Genomic DNA, 18357 nt, shown 5'->3' with positions numbered 1-18357 from the left:
CCCTAAAATGCGAATGATTACATGCTATGTGAATCCCGGGTCATGTTTTCAAAATAGCATTTTCAAATCCATCTTCTTTTTCTTTCGAAAATTTGATTCTTTTTCAAGTCCATTTCTTTTCGAAAATTTCGGCCCTCTATTTCGAAATTTTGAACCTTCTTTCAAGCCGAAGTGCTGCCCATTTTAAAAACCAATTCAATCCTTTTCGATTTCAAATTTCGATGAACTGTATCCCAGGTCCAACCCAAACCTAGAATAGAGTTTGAGTCAGTGGGGTCGGGTTAGTCGAGTTGGGCTTTTGCTTGCTCGATATAGGCGAGCTAGTCCACCCTTAGGCTCGAGTGAGCCTTTGTTTGGTTAGAACACTTGTCAAGTGAGTCACCTAAACCGATATTTGGGTCTGAGTCATGAAAGTCGACCATTTGGTCCAAGTCAGTCCACCAAAACGTCCCCACTAGGCCACCTAGGGCGTTTGTCACAAAGCCCAAGAGCCATGTCTGGTTTGAACACGGGTTTGTCACGTCGGATTTATGATCACATTGAGTCTAAAACCCAAGCCACGTGTGTATCACAGTTAGGACCCGTTCCAACGAGCCAGAATAGTTCGTTCGTAGGATCCATGTCAAGTTATAGCCAGTTTTTTGGTTTGAAAAACCGTCCCTAGTCGTATATGACCCAAACCGAGGGGGCCCAATTGCTCGCTCTCCGGGTCTAAGCCCAATATCGAGTCGCATAGAGTCCGTCATGTTGTTATGAGTCGAGTCCTGTTTGTGCAGGGGATTTTGATTCGATAACTGATACTCGCTCGGGATTTTATTGTAGAAAGGCCACTACAAACAAGAAGTATGACTACCGCAGAGGCACTGAAGCAGATTAACAACACTTTGGTCGCAATGATGGAACGCTTGACGGCTGTGGAAGCCAAGATCGCGGTGGAAGCTCCCATACCACCGCCCCCGGAAACTGAATTCGAAAAGAGGTTCCGACTAATAGAGGAACAGTTGAAGCTATCCCGAGGGGAAAATGTGCATTATGAGAATTCCAGAGGGTACATGCCGGTCCAGGACAAGCTACCAACCAATTTTGTCCTAACTGATATCCCAAAGTTCAAAGGGACGGAAGATCCATTGCAACATATCCGTTCCTACAAGGAGTACGTTGCGTTGAAAGGGGTACCTTTTCTTGAGATGTTGCCCCACATTTTTGCTCAATCCCTAGGAGAACACCCGAAGGCGTGGTTCTACAACCTTGAGCTTAAGAATTTCCCCACTTTCGAAGATATAGCGGTGGAGTTCTCGCAAACACTTTGCGATAATGTTGAGATTCGGACTCACCGTGCGCACACTCGAGGTGATGACACGAAGGATAAGGAGGGATTTACTGAATTCCTCAACCGCCGGCGCTTGTTTGAAAGCGTGAAGTTGGCCAAAAGGCCGGAGGAGACTGAAATGGTAGATAAGTTCATCAAAAATCTTCGACCTGTCTACCGTGACGCTATCAAATATCAACATTTCGGCTCATTCAAGGACCTTATTCGAGTCGGAAGAAAAATTGAGGACGACGTTCGTTCTGCTGAGGCTGAAAAGCCAAAAGGGTATCAGGGTGCCTCCTCTTCCAAAGCTAAGGCATCCGGTTACGCAATCATATCCAAGCCATCGGTCTTTTGGGAGGAGCTCTAAGGGATCGCAACGCCATGGGCCAAGAGCGTTCACTGACATCGGGTGTACCTATGCATACGCCCTCCAAAGGCTCTCGGCCCAAGGGAAATCCGAACCCAATTGGTCCAACTCCGGACCGCTGCGGATCGACGAGGGTAAATGGTATAAGCCCAACGCCCTACCGTGCTTATCATCAAGGAAAAGGTCATGATACCGGAAATTGTTACCGTCTTAAACATGAAATCCAAGACATGATCGAGAATGGGTCGCTCCCCATCCCCACCGTCCGACCTAACAACCTGAACAATCCTTTTGGCGACCATGCCAATGCAGTATTCGTCGAAGACAATACCGATGTATCTCACTTAATCCAACCCATCCGCTCTCACCGGGTTTTTCGTGGTGAAGGTCTATGTAAGTTTCCGAGTATATCCCTCAAGCTAAGAACGAAGTTTGAATTGGGGATTTTGCTATCGATTGCACACCATACATTCTCCGAAGCGAGAATGAAATTAATGGGGTCTGGGCTGACGATGAAGACGATATCTATCTCATTTGAAGGTGCGATTATTCCCGAACTCGGAATAAATTTCTAAATTGAGGAAAGATGTCCTCGAATCTAATCATTTGACTCGATCGGGACGTCCCTATCGTGTCGAGAAGGCAAACCATGTCTCTATCTTTGGAGACAGTCCAAGTAAGACACCCACTAAGGAGGCCACCTCGGTCCGAGCTCTTGGTGAAGGGTCGACCTCGAGGCCTCCCTCATCAAGCGATTAAAAGACTAAGGCGGATGTCTCCATCTGGGAATTAATGTTGAGCTCGTTTGAACACCGACAAGCTCTACTTCAAGCCTTAATGAATATGACCATGTCATCGCACACTACTCCAGATGACGTGGTCTCATTTGTTGCTCAAAACCAACCTCGGTTTACTAATGCCGTAACTTTTTCTGATGAAGACCTACCCTCATTTGGGCCACAACATTGTCTCGCTATGTACATCACGGTAGAATGCCGTCATAAGCGACTCCCAATGACCCTTGTCGACGACGGGTCTGCAGTTAATGTTCTCCCACTACGGACCGCTTTAATTTTGGGACTCGAGAAAAGCGACTTCGCACCCACTATGCAAACGGTTCGGGCTTTCGATGGCACAGTGCGTCGAGTGTCCGGACTCGTCACTTTAAGCGTGAATGTGGGAAAGGTGGAGCGCAAGGTCAATTTCCAAGTGATAGATGTTGCCTCATCTTTCAACATTTTGCTCGGGAGACCATGGATTCACACAGGCGAGCCGTGTCTTCTACCCTCCATCGCAAGATTAAAATCCCTCTCAAGGGAGAGGTAGTGACCATCGATGCTACTCCTATAATTGTGACGGGAGGAGATGTTACTTCCGAAGTGCAAACTGATAATACCGCCTTGGAGTCTTGTGGTTTCGAGGTAGTAAACACAATTGAGTCCACTTTCGAGGCACCGAATATGGACTTATATACGGGAAGCCGTGTTTGAAAAACAATCTTCAAGACCGGAAAGTACTTCGGGTACTCCATGTACCCCCGAAGGGAAAACGCATTTCAATTGAAGTCGCCAGTGCCTAAGGGGACACGATACGGGCTTGGGTATGAGCCAACTGAAGAAGACTCCCTGAGAAAGAGAGTCTCGATCGAAGACCGAGACATCAAGATGGGGCCGTACTTGCTAACTCTAAACGGCCACTTTGTGAAAGCCGGGGAGGAAATGCCGAGTTTAGACTTCCCCGAACCACTGTTCAACTCAAGGGCCAACAAAAATTGGTCCCCTAATCGAAGTATTCCGTGATTGTTTCTATATTCCCGAAGACATTATGGCAGTAGCTACAATAAAGAAGGATTCTGTTCCGATCGAAGATGGGAAAGCTATGGGTCTCCTCTTTGGAGAGGAAAAGAAGCCGTAAATACCAAACGAAGTCTTGGTAAACATGATCGTAAGGAGTGATCGTTTCGATCCATCTACCCTCATTACTGATGTAGATCCCCAGAGGAATACATCTGGATGGCGGAAAACCATGAAATAGACCGACAACAAGGGTTCGCTTTTCAAGATGACCGTTGGAGAAGGGCAAATGTTCAAACCTGATGACGATTCTGAGTCTGAGTCTGAGTCCGAGTCTGAGTCTGACATAAGTCCTAAGGCTAAGTCTAGGGTTTTAGGTGTCGAAGATACCCCTTCCCCAGTCTTTCCTTTTCCTGTACCTCCCCCTAGTGCTGGTATTCCGGGGCCTGTCCCGAATACTGCTCCTATCTCGCCACTGACCTCTGATCAGTTGGCCCAAATGTTAACGCAATTTGCGCAGTTTCAAATCAATAATAAGATGAATAAGTTTGCTTACGACTTGTCTCATTTGTATTGCGATTCAATTGATTGTTTTAATAACGTTGAGAATGAGGTCGAGGATAGACAGGTGGAAGAAGAAGAGGAGGAGGTGGAACCGCCTCCCCAGTTAGTAAAAGGGTTGGAAGAATACAACCAAAGAAGCTCGGTGTCGAAGATACCGGTTGTTAATGTGGGGACTACCTTAGAGCCTCGGAGCTTAAGATAGGAACAACCTTAGATCCCGAGAAAAAGAAGGGGTTTGTTGAATTGTTGAATGAATTCAAAGATGTATTTGCTTGGTCCTACAAAGATATGCCGGGTATTGATAGGGAAATTGCAGAGAACAAGATTCCGATCAAGCCAGGGTTCAAACCAAAAAGATAAAGCGAAGCCACGTAGAATGCGTGCAGAGTGGTCTTTGAAAGTCAAAGAAGAGATTGGTAAACAGTTCAAGGCGGGTTCATCAAAGTATCGGAATACTCAGATTGGGTAGCTAATGTGGTGCCGGTCCCAAAGAAAGACGGAAAGGTTCGGGTCTGCGTTGATTTTCGTGATCTAAATAAGGCTAGTCCAAAGGACGACTTTCCGTTACCTCACATTGACATCTTGGTTGACAATACCGCTAACCATGCATTATTATCCTTTATGGATGGGTACGCCGGTTACAAACCGGATAAAAATGGCCGATGAAGATATGCACAAGACTGCTTTCACAACACCATGGGGCACTTATTGCTACACGGTGATGCCGTTTGGATTAATAAATGCAAAGTCGCGACTTACGAGAGAACAACAACGACGTTGTTACATGATATGATTCATAAGGAAGTAGAGGTCTACGTCGATGACATGATCGTAAAATCGAAGGAACGTAATAACCATTTGATGGCATTACGAAAATTCTTCGAGAGGTTGAGAAAGTATAATATGAGATTAAACCCACAGAAGTGCGCGTTTGGGGTCACCTCTGGCAAGCTTTTGGGTCATATCGTTAGCCACCGTGGCATCGAAATCGACCCATCAAAGATTAAAGCCATTATGTAAATGCCCCATCCTAAAACCGAGAAAGAAATTCGAGGTTTCTTAGGCCGAGTGCAATACATAAGCCGTTTCGTCTCAAAATTAACTATGATCTGCGAACCAATTTTTAAGAAATTGAAAGTTGGGGATCATATTATGTGGGATGACCAATGCCAAGCCGCGTTTGATAAGATAAAGGAAGTGTTATCTTCTCCGCCAGCTTCTCGATCCGCTTTGTAGCGGCTTGCCTCTATCACCGTATTTAACGATTCTGAGATACCGCGATGGGAGCAATGCTGGCACAAACCGTTGACAAAGAAGAAAGAGCAATTTACTACCTTAGTAAAAAGTTCTTGGAGTATGAATCAAAGTATACATCATTAGAAAAGACATGCCTAGCTTTAGTCTGGGCAACGAAGAAGCTACGTCACTATATGCTCAGCTACAGTGTGAGTATATATTCCAGAATGGACCCCATCAAGTACTTGTTTGAAAAACCGGTGCTAAACGGCAGAATATCAAGATGGACCCTCCTGCTATCGGAATTCGATCTCAAATATGTGCCGCTGAAAGCGATAAAAGGAAAGGTCGTTGCCGATTTCCTGGCCGATAATCCAGTCGAAGAAACTGACATTGTTGACACTTGGTCGTTCCCAGATGAGGATATTGTCCATGTCGAAGATGATGCATGGGATCTATATTTCGATGGGGCTTTGAATAACATGGGATGCGGAATAGGTGTCCTTATCATTTCGCCGAGAGGAGAGCACGTACCAGTTTCGATCAAATTGGACTTCGCCGTCACAAATAACGCCGCGGAATACGAAGCATGCCTACTTGGTTTGCAGAGCGCTAACAAGTTAGGAGTCATGAAGTTGACAGTACACGGGGATTCCTCCTTGGTCATTAATCAAGTGACGGGGTCATGGAAGATCAAAAGTAGCAGCCTGGCACCCTACCAGGCTAAGATAGAAGAGCTAGAAAAACTCTTCGAAGAGGTGCGATACGTGTACCTCCCAAGGGAGGAAAATCGGTTCGGACGACGCACTTTAAAACTCCAAAGCAGCGTTGATAAACATCCCTGATCATATGGATAGCATGCCGTTGTGTGTCGAACGAAGGTCTTCACCAAACTTATATAAATGCTTTGTCGATGATGCCGAGGAAAGCGGCGAACCTTGGTATGCATCCATTGTGAGATTCAAAGAAGCGGAGAATACCTGCGCAGACCTCGATACACGTGGAAAGCGTGCATTGCGAATGTTATCCGCCCAATTCGTTAAAACTAACGATGGACAATTGTATAAGAAGACAGCACAGGGTGTCCTGTTGCGATGCGTCGACAAGACGTCAGAAAAGGTCATGGAAGAAGTCCACGACGGGGGATGTGGGCCGCATATGAACTCCCACATGCTAGTTCGGAAGATCATGAGGTTAGGATACTATTGGACAACAATGGAAATAGATTGTCGCAGATATGTCCGGCATTGTCACAATTGCCAAATATTTGCGAATATTCAACATGTACCACCTTCTATGCTATACACCATGACGTCACCTTGGCCTTTCTCAACCTGGGGAATCGACATCATCGGAAAAGTAAACCCTTCTGGAATAGGAGGGCATTGTTATATCCTAGTCGCTATTGATTACTTTACCAAGTGGGTAGAGGCCAAGTCTTACAAAGTGCTAAATGCGAAGCAAGTAGCCAAGTTTATTCAGAATGACATCATCTCAGCCGGTGGAGTGCCGCACGAGTTCATCGCTGATCATGGAACTCACTTTCAAGCTGAGACGACCGTTATACTTGAAAAGTATAGAATCAAGCATCATAAGTCATCTCCATATCGACCTCAGACAAATGGAGCAGTGGAGGCCGCTAACAAAACGGTGGCTACTATATTGAGAAAGATGTCTGACAATTACAAGGAGTGGTCGGAGAAGATACCCTTCGCGTTGTGGGGATATAGAACATCCATCGAACAGCCACGGGGCAACCCCATACTATCTAGTTTACGGGATGGAAGCAGACAACCAGTCGAACGGAAGTCCCCTCCCCTACGCATCTTGCTCGAAAGCCAGGTCCCGTAAGCGGATTGGGTCCAAGCCAGATATGATTCGTTGGTGTTACTTGATGAGCGTCGTTTGAATGCGTTGTATCATGTTCACTCTATCGAGAAAAGGATAGAGCGGGCTTTTAACAAGAAGGTGAAGCCCGGGGAATTAATGAAGGCGATTTAGTTCTCAAATCGCAAGGGCTCTATTACCAATCGATCCAAGAGGGAAGTTTAAGCCTAATTGGGCCGGTCCTTATCTCGTGAAGAAGATACTCACGGAGGCGCGGTACGTTTGACGATTTGGATGGAAACGATTTCTCGAATCCAACGAATCGGATCGTTGAAGAAGTACTATCCTTAAGACCTCACTCTCAAAGTTATGAAATAACACTTGAATTGTGATGTATTTGAATAAGTTTTAAGTTTGGCATTCGTTGCCACCGCTGAAATGTTTTATGAGAGAACTACGACCTCGGTTTGATTCTCGTTGAAAAGCGAGATCGTAGGCAACCCTTGAAAAGGGTACAACCACAATAAAAATGAAATATTCAATGCAGAAACTGAGGATTTCTAATAAATAATACGTGTCTTTTATTTTGATAAATCCAGGCGACGCCCATTACAAATCAAACTAACAGGAAAGCAAATAAAAGCATAATAGTAATACTAAATAATAGAGCCGTAACTACCACCTATCTTTAGTTGGGTCGCGTGTCCCGTCACTACGAGACGATGTCTCACCCATCATCATTCTTGCCCGTTTCTTCGGGGGACCACGCTGTCTTCTCGCGGGCCCAATCTCTCTTTTACGCTTGGTCGAGGGCCAAGTCTCTCTGCAAGTGTCAGAACGTCACCACTTGTAGTACCCAGTCGGTCCCACACGCTAGGAGCACCAGGTTTAGCCCTAGGGTTCTCGTCGAGCCTAGTCTCGATCTCGGTCGGGCCGGAATCGGCCCAAGAAAGAATTGTCGATTTTTAACCCCCGTCATGCTTCTCCCGATCAATGGCATCATCTTTCTGTAGTTTCTTCCTTGCTTTAAGGCCCGGTTCTGTAGTCCATTTGAGATATGAAGGGGAAACCCAAGTAGACTCGCGTGGCTCGGGAATGCGCCACACGGTCCTTCGGCGCCACGCATGGAGCCAAGTATGACATCTACCCTGAGAAATAACAAAAGCAGGACCTCGCGAAGCCTCCGTCGCAGGGACAATTTGTTGACGACCGAATTGGCGAAGCACCCGGTCCGGGTAAAAATAGACAGGGTGATCCAAGCCCAACAAAGTGACATACCGTGTATCATCAGTATCTGCGAGCCCGGTAAGTGAGCTCAAATGAAGCCATGGTAAGGACCAGCGAATGTGAGACCCTGTTCCGCTAATCAGCATATTTCGCCAGTAATCGGATCCTTGCTCAGAACTGTAGCGCCGTCGCCGATTAGTGAGACTTCTGACATGATAATCTTCTGGTTTCAACGGTGGATCAATCAAACCAAGACGCTCGCTGAGCCATATCTGTTAGACAGTCGGAAAAAGGCAGGTAAAAAAAAAACGAAAAAAAGAAGAAAAAAGACGAAAAACAAAGAAAAAAAGAGACGAAGAAAAAAAGAGAAAAAAAAGGAAAAAAGAGAAGAAAGACAAACTTGCAGTAGGCTGGTTGATCCCATGAATACAACATCCGGATTGGCTTTTTGTGCATCCAAGCTTTTAATAGTCTTAGCTAGTATAATCCATGCAGGATTAGCACCATTCTCCATTTGCTCCACGACTCGGATTAGTCTAGCTTGGCCGCGATAAGATGGAATTTCTATCGCCCCCTCGAAACAATAAAGATGCAATAGAATGAGGCCAAAGGCACGGCGTCGATAAATGATCGGTATATCTGGGTCATTCGCACGCCGGAATCTATGCACTAGCGCAAGCAGGTCCACCTTTCCACCATCGACGATGGTACGGGCTTCATCACGCGACAAGTTTAGATATTCGCGGTATTTTTGGGTCCAGTTGGACACAAAGTCGGGAACCACAGGCTCTTGCGTGGTCCTCCATCCTCCCAAGACGGTAAATTCTTCAGGAAGGGGACAGATTTCTCCCTCCGGAAAAGCAAAGACATGATGCTCGGGATCCCACACTCTCAGGCACTCTTTAAGAAATGCGGGTTGAATCATGACTTGCCTCAGGAAAATAATTTGTTGAATTCCCGCCGCATTCAGATTTTGGATTTCTAAACCCCTGAATTCTGTCGCCCATCCCTTCATGGTCCCAAACAGGGAATTCATGACTAGTTTTTTCTAAAAAAGATATTCTTTTAAGCAGAGAGATTTCTGTTTGAGAAATTGTGGGAAATCTCAACCCTTAGCCCTTCCTTATATATGAAAAGAGATGAGGAATTTTGGAAGTATAATTCCTTTAGGTTTTGGAAACCTAAATCTTCTAGGAAATTTGGAAACTTGGAAGCCTACTAGCTTTAGGAAGTTTGGTAGCTTTTTGAAATAAGAAAGCAAGTCCCATACCTCCTCTATTTCGGCCGTGTAGGGCCCGTGTGGCGCGCCAAGTGGGCCCCATCCGTCCCGGGTTTTGTTCGCTCATTTCTCTTGCGGAATTTGTCATAGTTCGTGCACCAAAGTGACTAATTTACAATCTCATCCCCCGCGCGTCCCGTGTTGAATTAACATCCCGTACACACTTACGGATTTTATTGGGTTACGCCCACATTGGTTACGGGTCAGAAAGTCCGAGTCTTTTCGTCAAAAGGTCGTGTCTACCCGTCGCTTTCACTCCAGAAATTTGAAATAAACTTCTGCGATTATTTTTTTGAAAATAAAATTGTGTTTTGATTTGAAAAATCGTTTTACTCCAGAAATTTGAAATAATTTTTCGCAATTAATTTTATTGAAGATAAAATTATGTGTTGATTCGAAAAATCATTTGGATCCAGAAAACTGAAATAAATTCTCGCCTCGAAGAGGCCAATCATTTTCGAGATATTCAAAGGTCGGGTCAATGACCCACCTTTTCTAAGCAATGTTCATGTCTGCGGGTCGATAACCCATTTTTCCTTTTCTTTCAACTGGGGGCTCTGTCGCCGTCGGCTCCAGAGACCCATCAAGATTCGGTCGATGACCATTTCAAGTATCAAAATGTCGCTACGTGAATCGCGTGCTATATATTATGATTAAATTTGCAGAATATGCTCCAACTGGGGGCTCTGTCGCCGTCGGCTCCAGAGACCACCACAAAACAGACAGGATGGCATCCTCCTAACAAAGATCGACAGCAGAATGCTACGGAAATGACATTTCCCCAACAAAACGCTCGATTTGAATCGTTCTCCCTAGCGAGCAAATAAATTGATAAGCAAAGCGCAAGTTTTGTCTTTACTCACATGAACAATGGGATATTGGCATCCGAGCCGAAGCAGCAGAAAGCTACAGGCCATCGAGCCGAACTACGACGCGGGTTTGATTCCGTCAGAAACGGATACGTAGGCGCCCGAGGATAAGGCTCAACCCACCATATATGCAATTTATGGGTCGATGACTAACGATGATAATTTGACACAACAGAAGCAAGAGTCAATCCCCGACGAAGTTTCAGGTATGATCTCTTCTTATGGCTGGCGAGCTTATATACGCAAGTCTAATGGACTATAAACGACCCGCAGAATCCTCAGGTCGAGAGAGACCTGGGGTATACTTTGACTTTCGCCTTGTCCAAGCCTCGGTCAAAAGTGGGGCTCTCAGTAGATACCCGTATCCGTCGATATTGGAATTTATAGAGAACCCGACAAACACCCGATGATGATAGGACACATGTATTTATTAGTTGTCATTGTCATTATTTGGGTTCGTTTTACGATGTGGAATGAGCGTTGTCGACGGAGTATTTTATTAATTTAAATGATATTTAAATTAAAGCTTTTTTTAAAGTGAATTCATTTTATTGTTTTAATTTGAATTTATTTCCTTAAATTTATTTTATTGAAAATAAAATAAATAATTGATTTGAAAAATCATTTTATGAGTGTATTTGATTTGAAAAATCATTTATTTTAATGTGTTAATCGATTTGAAAAATCGAATTTGAAAATCGAAAACTCGTTTTAACCACACGTTTTGGAGCTCGATTATAGCTCGGTTTTTGAGCCCGTTTTCTTTATGAGTTGGCACGAATCTCGAGTACACTAACCAACCTAGACCTCTACCCATTCAAACCCAGTTCGAACCCCCATATCCACACCCAAATCTCGTCCTAAACACTCCCCAACACAGCCCAATTCTTCCTTTACCCGTGTTTGTATAGCCCATCGAAAGCCCTTCTAAACCGACTCAAACTTGGTCCAAACCTGCAACCCATCACCACCAATCCGCGCTCCACATTACCCACAACAACCCAGCACCCAGCACCCATAACACCACAAAACCCATCCAATTCCCGTCCCAAATACTCCACAAACAGCCCGCAACACAAGCAGCCTCCCCCCCTGTTTTGCGTGCTCAATCCCGAGCCCAAAACCCGCTCCAAACAGCTACCAAACCCGTGCCCATTAACCCTACACCATACCCTAGTATCCTACCCATATTACCTTAGCTTAACCACCAAGAAAATCCCCATACAAATCCTAAAAACCCCACGAATTAGCTGATGGACAGCGGCTATGCGAAACAGGCCCGACTGCTTGTTGCCCTACTTCTACCCTTCGAAACTCCCTATAAATACCCCCCCTTCACCATACATTCATTCCTCTAAGTTCTCCCCACAACATACTGCAAATAACAACCATCAATCGTCCAAAAAAACCCTAAACTAAAGCCGTGACATCCGCTCGAAAACAGGGACACAAATCTTGTTTTCGAGTTTCTGTCGTGGTCTTTGGCCTTGATTCTCGTGCACAAATCCCATTAAAACTTCTGTTTTGTTTCCATATTCACAAAATTCAGTCTTTCTAGTTTCCAAAACATCTTTCGGTTTGGAAAATCGTTGAGAAACGAAGTCGTGGTGAGCGATTGAAAATCGCTGCTCAAGTCTGCCTTTTGAACGTGTTTGTTTCGGGATTTCAAAATTCAATTTCAATTGTCTTCGTCGACGACGGCCCCTCGAGATAAAATCTACGATCGATTACGACCCAAGACGGTGTCAACGATACATGTAGGTTGAGGGTGCATTAAAACTCCCTTCTCTCCTTTTTATTTCGTTTTTTTATTGTTTATTTACTAACCATTGTCTAACATCGTCTAACTAATATCGAAACTAGAATATCTTGAGTATGAGTTAAAGTACCATTCCGGCACCCGCGTTGACTTGAGATGGGAAAGAAATCCGCCATATCGGTCGGTCGTACACCCCGTCTCATTTACATATCCTCGTGTTGGAATAGGACAATTTAATAAATCGAGTTTATTTAATTTATGTGTATTTATTTTTAACCATATAAAAATTAATTTTTAATGATTTTCCAGACCTATAACTTGTAATTTTAATTTAGGTAGATTTTCGTAATTTATTGCATTGATTAAGTATTTATTTCGTAATTAGCAATGTATTAATTCAAAACCCGCGCAGTGCACGGGTCAATTCTGATGTATTTCGAAAATTTCAGATCCGTGCAGTGCACGGGTTTGTCCAGGTTTTGTGTTTTAATTTGCTTCCTTGTTTGACTTTGTTTGATTAATCCTTAGTTTAATTAGTTTATGTTTTAGATTTTAATTTTCATTATTTATAATTTATATTGTATGTATGAGCTAACCACTAATGTTTGTTAATACATCTTATGCTAAGCGTAAGCCTTCCTATCCCTCTCTTTGGATGTGTTTTTTCTAGTTTAATCAATGAACCTCACATGCTAAACCACTTCGACGAAGTTAAATGCATTTTAAACGATTTAGAATGAAATTCGCATGATAGGATTTAAATTCAATGGTTGCATACGCATGTGATATCTTTCCGAAATAGCCATCTTTCACCTAGTAGAGACCGTTATTGCAACGGGCGGGGTTGGGTGTTGTTTTAATGAAATTAAATTAACTTCCTAACACGTAAAGTCACACGAATTCAAATCTCTAAAATTGGTTTCTAAATTCCATTTAAAAATTTAGTGGCGACTCTTTTAAAATTAAAAATGTTTTGAAAAAACATTTGAGTGGAGCGTTTTTCCATGGTCCACACTCTCTTATGATAATAATTTGTTCAATTTTAAGGAATTAATTAATCTGTATCGACATACAATTAATTAACCTTTTCAATTAAGGGAATCGTCCTTTAGGTGTGACCTCAAGGGATCAACTGATCACCACCGTCGCACGACAGTAATGTCAAACTCTAGCCAGCTAATCATTACCGATATGTGTGGACCAGTTGACTATATATATAATGTATCATCCCTTTCGTATTCTTGGTATGAGATTTAAATATGTGATCAATGTGATCGACAATTGTGATCGCATTATTGTCGGGGACACTTACTCCAACAGGAAGAAGACAAGAGCTACAAAGTCGGATCATCCAGTGGACCAAAACACTATGAAAAGAGCAATAGGAAAAGCAACAAAGAAAACAATTACAGACCTACTCCATATTCCAGGCCAGACCATTCAGAAGTCAACCTGGCACATGAGTATAAGGTAAGGTTAAAGTTTTTCCGCCTATTTCTGAGCATAACTTAAAGCGTTGATATTGCAGGATTGATCTAGAGGCTTGACAACATGGGACCAGTAGTCAGATGGCCTAGGAAGGTGGAAAATCCCAACCCAAGGATAGACAACTCCAAATGGTGCGAATTCCACATGGACATTGGACACACAACGGACGATTGCTTCACCCTGAGAAAAGAAGTAGCTTATCTGTTGAAATCCGGATATCTAAAGGACTTGATCAGGACAAAAGGCAGAAATGCAGACCAGGGCAAAGAGAACCAGGAGCTTAAACAGGATCGCAGCCTTCCTCCACCACCACCAATCTATGAAGTGAAATTCATATCTGGTGGATCAAAAATTTGTGGCCTGACCAGTTCAGGAGCAAAGAAGATAGCCAGGACGCCAAGGAACACATCACCCTACAAACCGGATCATGTCCCGACAATCAGTTTTAGCGATTGCGACCTGGTAGGGATTCCTGATGTTCATCATGATGGCCTGGTAATTTCTATGAAGATTGGAACCGCTACAGTAAGGAGGATCCTAGTAGATGAAGGCAGCTCGGTGAACCTGATCATGCTTCACATACTGAAAGCCATGAATATTGGTGAAGATCAAATCACCAAGAAATCCAATGTTCTGGTAGGGTTCAGTGGAGAAACCAGAAGCACATTAAGAGAAGTCCATCTTCCAACTTACGTTCAAGGAGTCTCATCCTATGAGAAATTTGGAGTCCTGGATTGCTTGTCGTCCTAACACAAGACAGCCCAAGAATGCTATACTGCAGCCTTGAAACCTTCCAAGGCAGGTAAGTCCCTCGCATAGCAATTACCGTACCCTGTCAGGAGTACTTATGTAGCACCTCCCAAAATGGAAACAGATCAGGTAATCTTAGACCCTGAGTACCCTGATAGGTATGTTCTAGTAGGATCTGACGCCCCAGATTGTGTCAGGCCAGAACTGGTAAAATTCCTTAAGAATAAATCATCTTGGTTTGCTTGGTCTCATTTTGATATGACTGGGATTAGTGCTGATGTAATTACACACAAACTTAACATTGATCAATCTTTTAAGCCTGTGCAACAGAAAAGACGAAAATTTGCACCTAAAAGAAATGCAATAATCAATGAGGAACTGGAAAAACTTCTGGATATGGGAATGATCAGGGTAGTAATGTACCCTGAGTGGCTAGCTAACGTGGTTGTTGTGTAGAAAAAGAACGGTAAATGGAGAGTTTGTGTAGATTACACTGACCTGAACAAAGCTTGCCCTAAGGATCCATTCTCCTTGCCACATATTGATGTCATGGTAGACGCCACAGCAGGGCATAAGATGCAGACATTCATGGATGCCTCCAGTGGATTCAATCAAATAAAAATGCACTCTGCTGACCAGGAAAGTACTGCATTCATTACAGAACGAGGCATATACTGTTACACAGCCATGCCGTTCGGTCTGAAGAATGCAGGGGCAACGTACCAGCGCCTGGTCAACATGATGTTCAAGGACCAAATAGGTGATATCATGGAAGTCTATATAGATGACATGGTATTAAAGTCTAAAAATGCTGAAGATCATGTGAAACATCTGGAAGTAGCATTCCAAATATTGGAAAAATACAACATGAAGCTCAACCCTACAAAATGCCACTTTGGAGTCTCTACAGGTAAGTTTCTTGGTTATATGGTGACAAAAAGAGGCATAGAAGCCAGTCCGGAACAAATAAAAGCTATCTTGGAACTTCAGTCACCCACGTCTGTCAAAGATATTCAGAAATTGACAGGCCGGGTAGCCGCCCAGAATCGGTTCATATCAAGATCCTCTGAAAGGTGCAAAACATTTTACAACCTACTCAGAAAAAATAAGCAGTTCCATTGGACAGATGAGCATGAAGCAGCCTTTCAAGACTTAAAATCGTATCTATCATCTCTACCCTTACTGGCTAAACTAGAGAAAGGGGAACCTCTGTCAGTGTACTTATCCATCACTAACACAGCAGTCAGCGCAGTCCTAGTAAAAGAACAGAAAGGCCAACAACATCATGTCTATTATGTAAGTAAAGGTCTGCTGGATGCTGAAATGAGGTATGGATTACTTGAAAAATATGTCTTAGCTTTAATTATGTGATGTGCTAAGTTACGTCCTTAGTCAGGACCAACTTACCCATAAAATCTGTCCTACACTTGCCCCAAGGTCACATAAATCTTTGTTGATTGTAGTGTCACCAATAGTGCATGGAATGGAGAAGCTTCCCGGATCCTTGAGCTTTGGAGGTGAGCTCCCTTGAAGGATGGCACTACTCACCTTAGTGAAGGCAATATTCTCAAGCTTCCGGATTGATTTCTTCTTTGTAAGGATGTCCTTCATGTACTTTGCATAGGCCGGAACGTGATTGATCAATTCCGTGAATGGAATCGAGAATTCTAAATTCTTCACAATTTCCATAAATTTTCCAAGTTGGTCATCAAACTTAGGCTTAGCTTGACGACTCGGGAATGGAAGTCTAATCACAATTGGCTCCTTCTCTTTGGCCTTTTCTTCATTTTTCTTTGAAACTTCTTGATTGGTGGGTTCTTCTTCCTTAGAGTTTTGCACAACTCTTTCCTTATCACTAGCTTCCACAACTTCATCCTCAACTTGCTTCTTTGGCCCTTCATATCTTGTACCACTCCTCAAGTGGATGGCACTAACCGATTCATGTCTTGGGGGATTACTTTGAGGTGGTAATTTCCCCTTTTGTCTTTGAGAGCTTGAAGATGCTAGTTGGGTCATTTGAGTTTCCAACATTTTTGTGTGGGCTAGGATGTTGTTGATGGTGATGTCTTTTGCTTGGCTATATTTTTGCATTTGAGTGAAAATTCTTGTTGATTGTTTTGCATTTGGAGGACCGCTTTTTGAACATCAAAACCTTGGTCATTTTGTTGATTGTATGGAGTTTTATTTTGGTAACCTTGGTTTTGGTTGTAAAAGGGTCTTTGATTTTGGTTTCTCATGGGAGGTGGGGTGTATGTTGGTTGAGGGTTTTGAACATTTTGGCTTTTGTATGAGAGATTTGGGCGGAATTTGGTGTTTTCATTGTAATAGTTGGAATGAGGGGTACCACTCTTGTATGCTTGAAAAGCATTCACTTGCTCACTTGTTCCCCTACATTCACTTTGGTCATGTCCCAAAGTTCCACAATTCTCACATATCCCACTTGGGATTGATGAAGATGCTACCATGGCATTAACATGTTGCTTTGGTGATTTTGAGGCTTCTTCAAGCTTAGCCATAGCCTTCTCAAACTTCAAGTTGATGGTATCAATATGAGCACTAAGTTGAGCACCCAATTGAGTAATAGAGTCCACTTCATGCTTTCCTCCTCTAGTAGCCTTGCGAGGTCTACTATATTGTGAATTATGGACCGCCATTTCCTCAATCTTGTTCCAAGTTTGATTATCGTCAACTTCGGTGAACATACCATTTGATCCCATGTTGAGAATGTTTCTCGAGTCTTCATAAAGACCATTCCAAAATTGTTGTACCAAGAACCACTCGCTAAGTCCATGATGGGGACATGAGCGACAAGTTCCTTTGAATCGCTCCCAAGCTTCATACAAAGATTCTTCGTCCCTTTGCTTAAAACCTGTGATTTGAGCTCTTAGCATGTTAGTCTTTTCCGGAGGGTAGAACTTTTTGTAGAAAGCTAGAGCCAACTTTTTCCAAGAATCAATTCCAAGAGTAGCCTTATCAAGGCTCTTTAACCATTGTTTCACGGTACCAATTAGAGAAAAAGGAAATAAGACCCATCGAATTTGGTCTTGAGTCACACCGGTTTGTGAAATCGCATCACAATAGTCACAAAAAGTCTCCATGTGAGAATGAGGGTCTTCACTAGGCATCCCCCCAAATTGGCTTCTTTCGACTAATTGGATAAATGTGGATTTTGCAATGAAATTTCCGGTTAAGTGTTGTGGTGTGGGAGTTCCATTGGGTAGGTTCTCCTCGGTTGGTACGGAATGTGATGAAAACTTAGGCATTGTGGGTTGATTTTGTGGTTGATTTTGTGTTGGGTTCTCCTCACCTTCTCTTGCAAAAGGGTTGATGAAATCAAGAGTATTTAAATGAATATCTACAACCTCACCAATACCTCTCAAAGTGTTTCTAGCAAGTTTTCTATTGGTTGTCAAAGTCCTTTCAATTTCGTGATCAATGGGTAACAAGTTACCTTGTGATCTTCTAGACATGCAAAATATCAAACAACTCAAAAAAAATTAGAACAAACATTAAGGAGTTTTACTTCCCCAAGGTAAAGAAAGATACAACTAATAACAATCAACGAAAATAAAATTAAGTTAACACCGTCCCCGGCAACGGCGCCATTTTTGGTCGGTCCGCTTTGAGCTTAGATTTCGGTTACTTGTCGTTAGGAGCACCTAGACCAAAACAATATTTATAACTTCACAAACAACTCTACTATTAGTAAAAAGGTAAGTAAAGGTCGGATCCCAAGGGACGGGTATTGATGTAGGATTTTCGATTGCAAGTAGTGGTGTCTAGGGGCGTCACAATTTGCGTTGAGATAAGAAGATCACTAAACTAGATAGCAATAAAAGTAAACAAGCAAGATGATTAAAATGAGATGTAAACAATTGATTAAAAG

General features: G+C 43.1%; 1 protein-coding gene and 1 non-coding gene across 2 annotated transcripts; both read left to right on the top strand.

Moving 5' to 3' along the window:
• The first annotated feature begins 845 nt into the window (after positions 1-845).
• LOC141588124 (uncharacterized) lies at positions 846-1679 on the top strand. The gene has a single exon (XM_074409579.1). It carries the CDS (start codon positions 846-848, stop codon positions 1677-1679), a length of 834 nt encoding a protein of 277 aa, XP_074265680.1.
• Positions 1680-17255: 15576 nt separating this feature from the next.
• Positions 17256-17362, top strand: LOC141589276 (small nucleolar RNA R71). Its single transcript, XR_012520223.1, has one exon. It is a non-coding gene; the product is annotated as a small nucleolar RNA R71 (small nucleolar RNA).
• The last annotated feature ends 995 nt before the right edge of the window (positions 17363-18357 follow it).

This window comes from Silene latifolia, chromosome 6 (genome assembly GCF_048544455.1).
Source record: "Silene latifolia isolate original U9 population chromosome 6, ASM4854445v1, whole genome shotgun sequence".
NCBI lineage: Eukaryota > Viridiplantae > Streptophyta > Magnoliopsida > Caryophyllales > Caryophyllaceae > Silene > Silene latifolia.
The sequence above is the reverse complement of the archived record's forward strand: the minus strand, read 5'-3'. Positions and strand labels throughout refer to the sequence as shown.

Coding starts and splice junctions, on each gene's coding strand:
- LOC141588124 (XM_074409579.1), top strand. CDS start 846: ATGACTACCGCAGAGGCACTGAAGCAGATTAACAACACTTTGGTCGCA.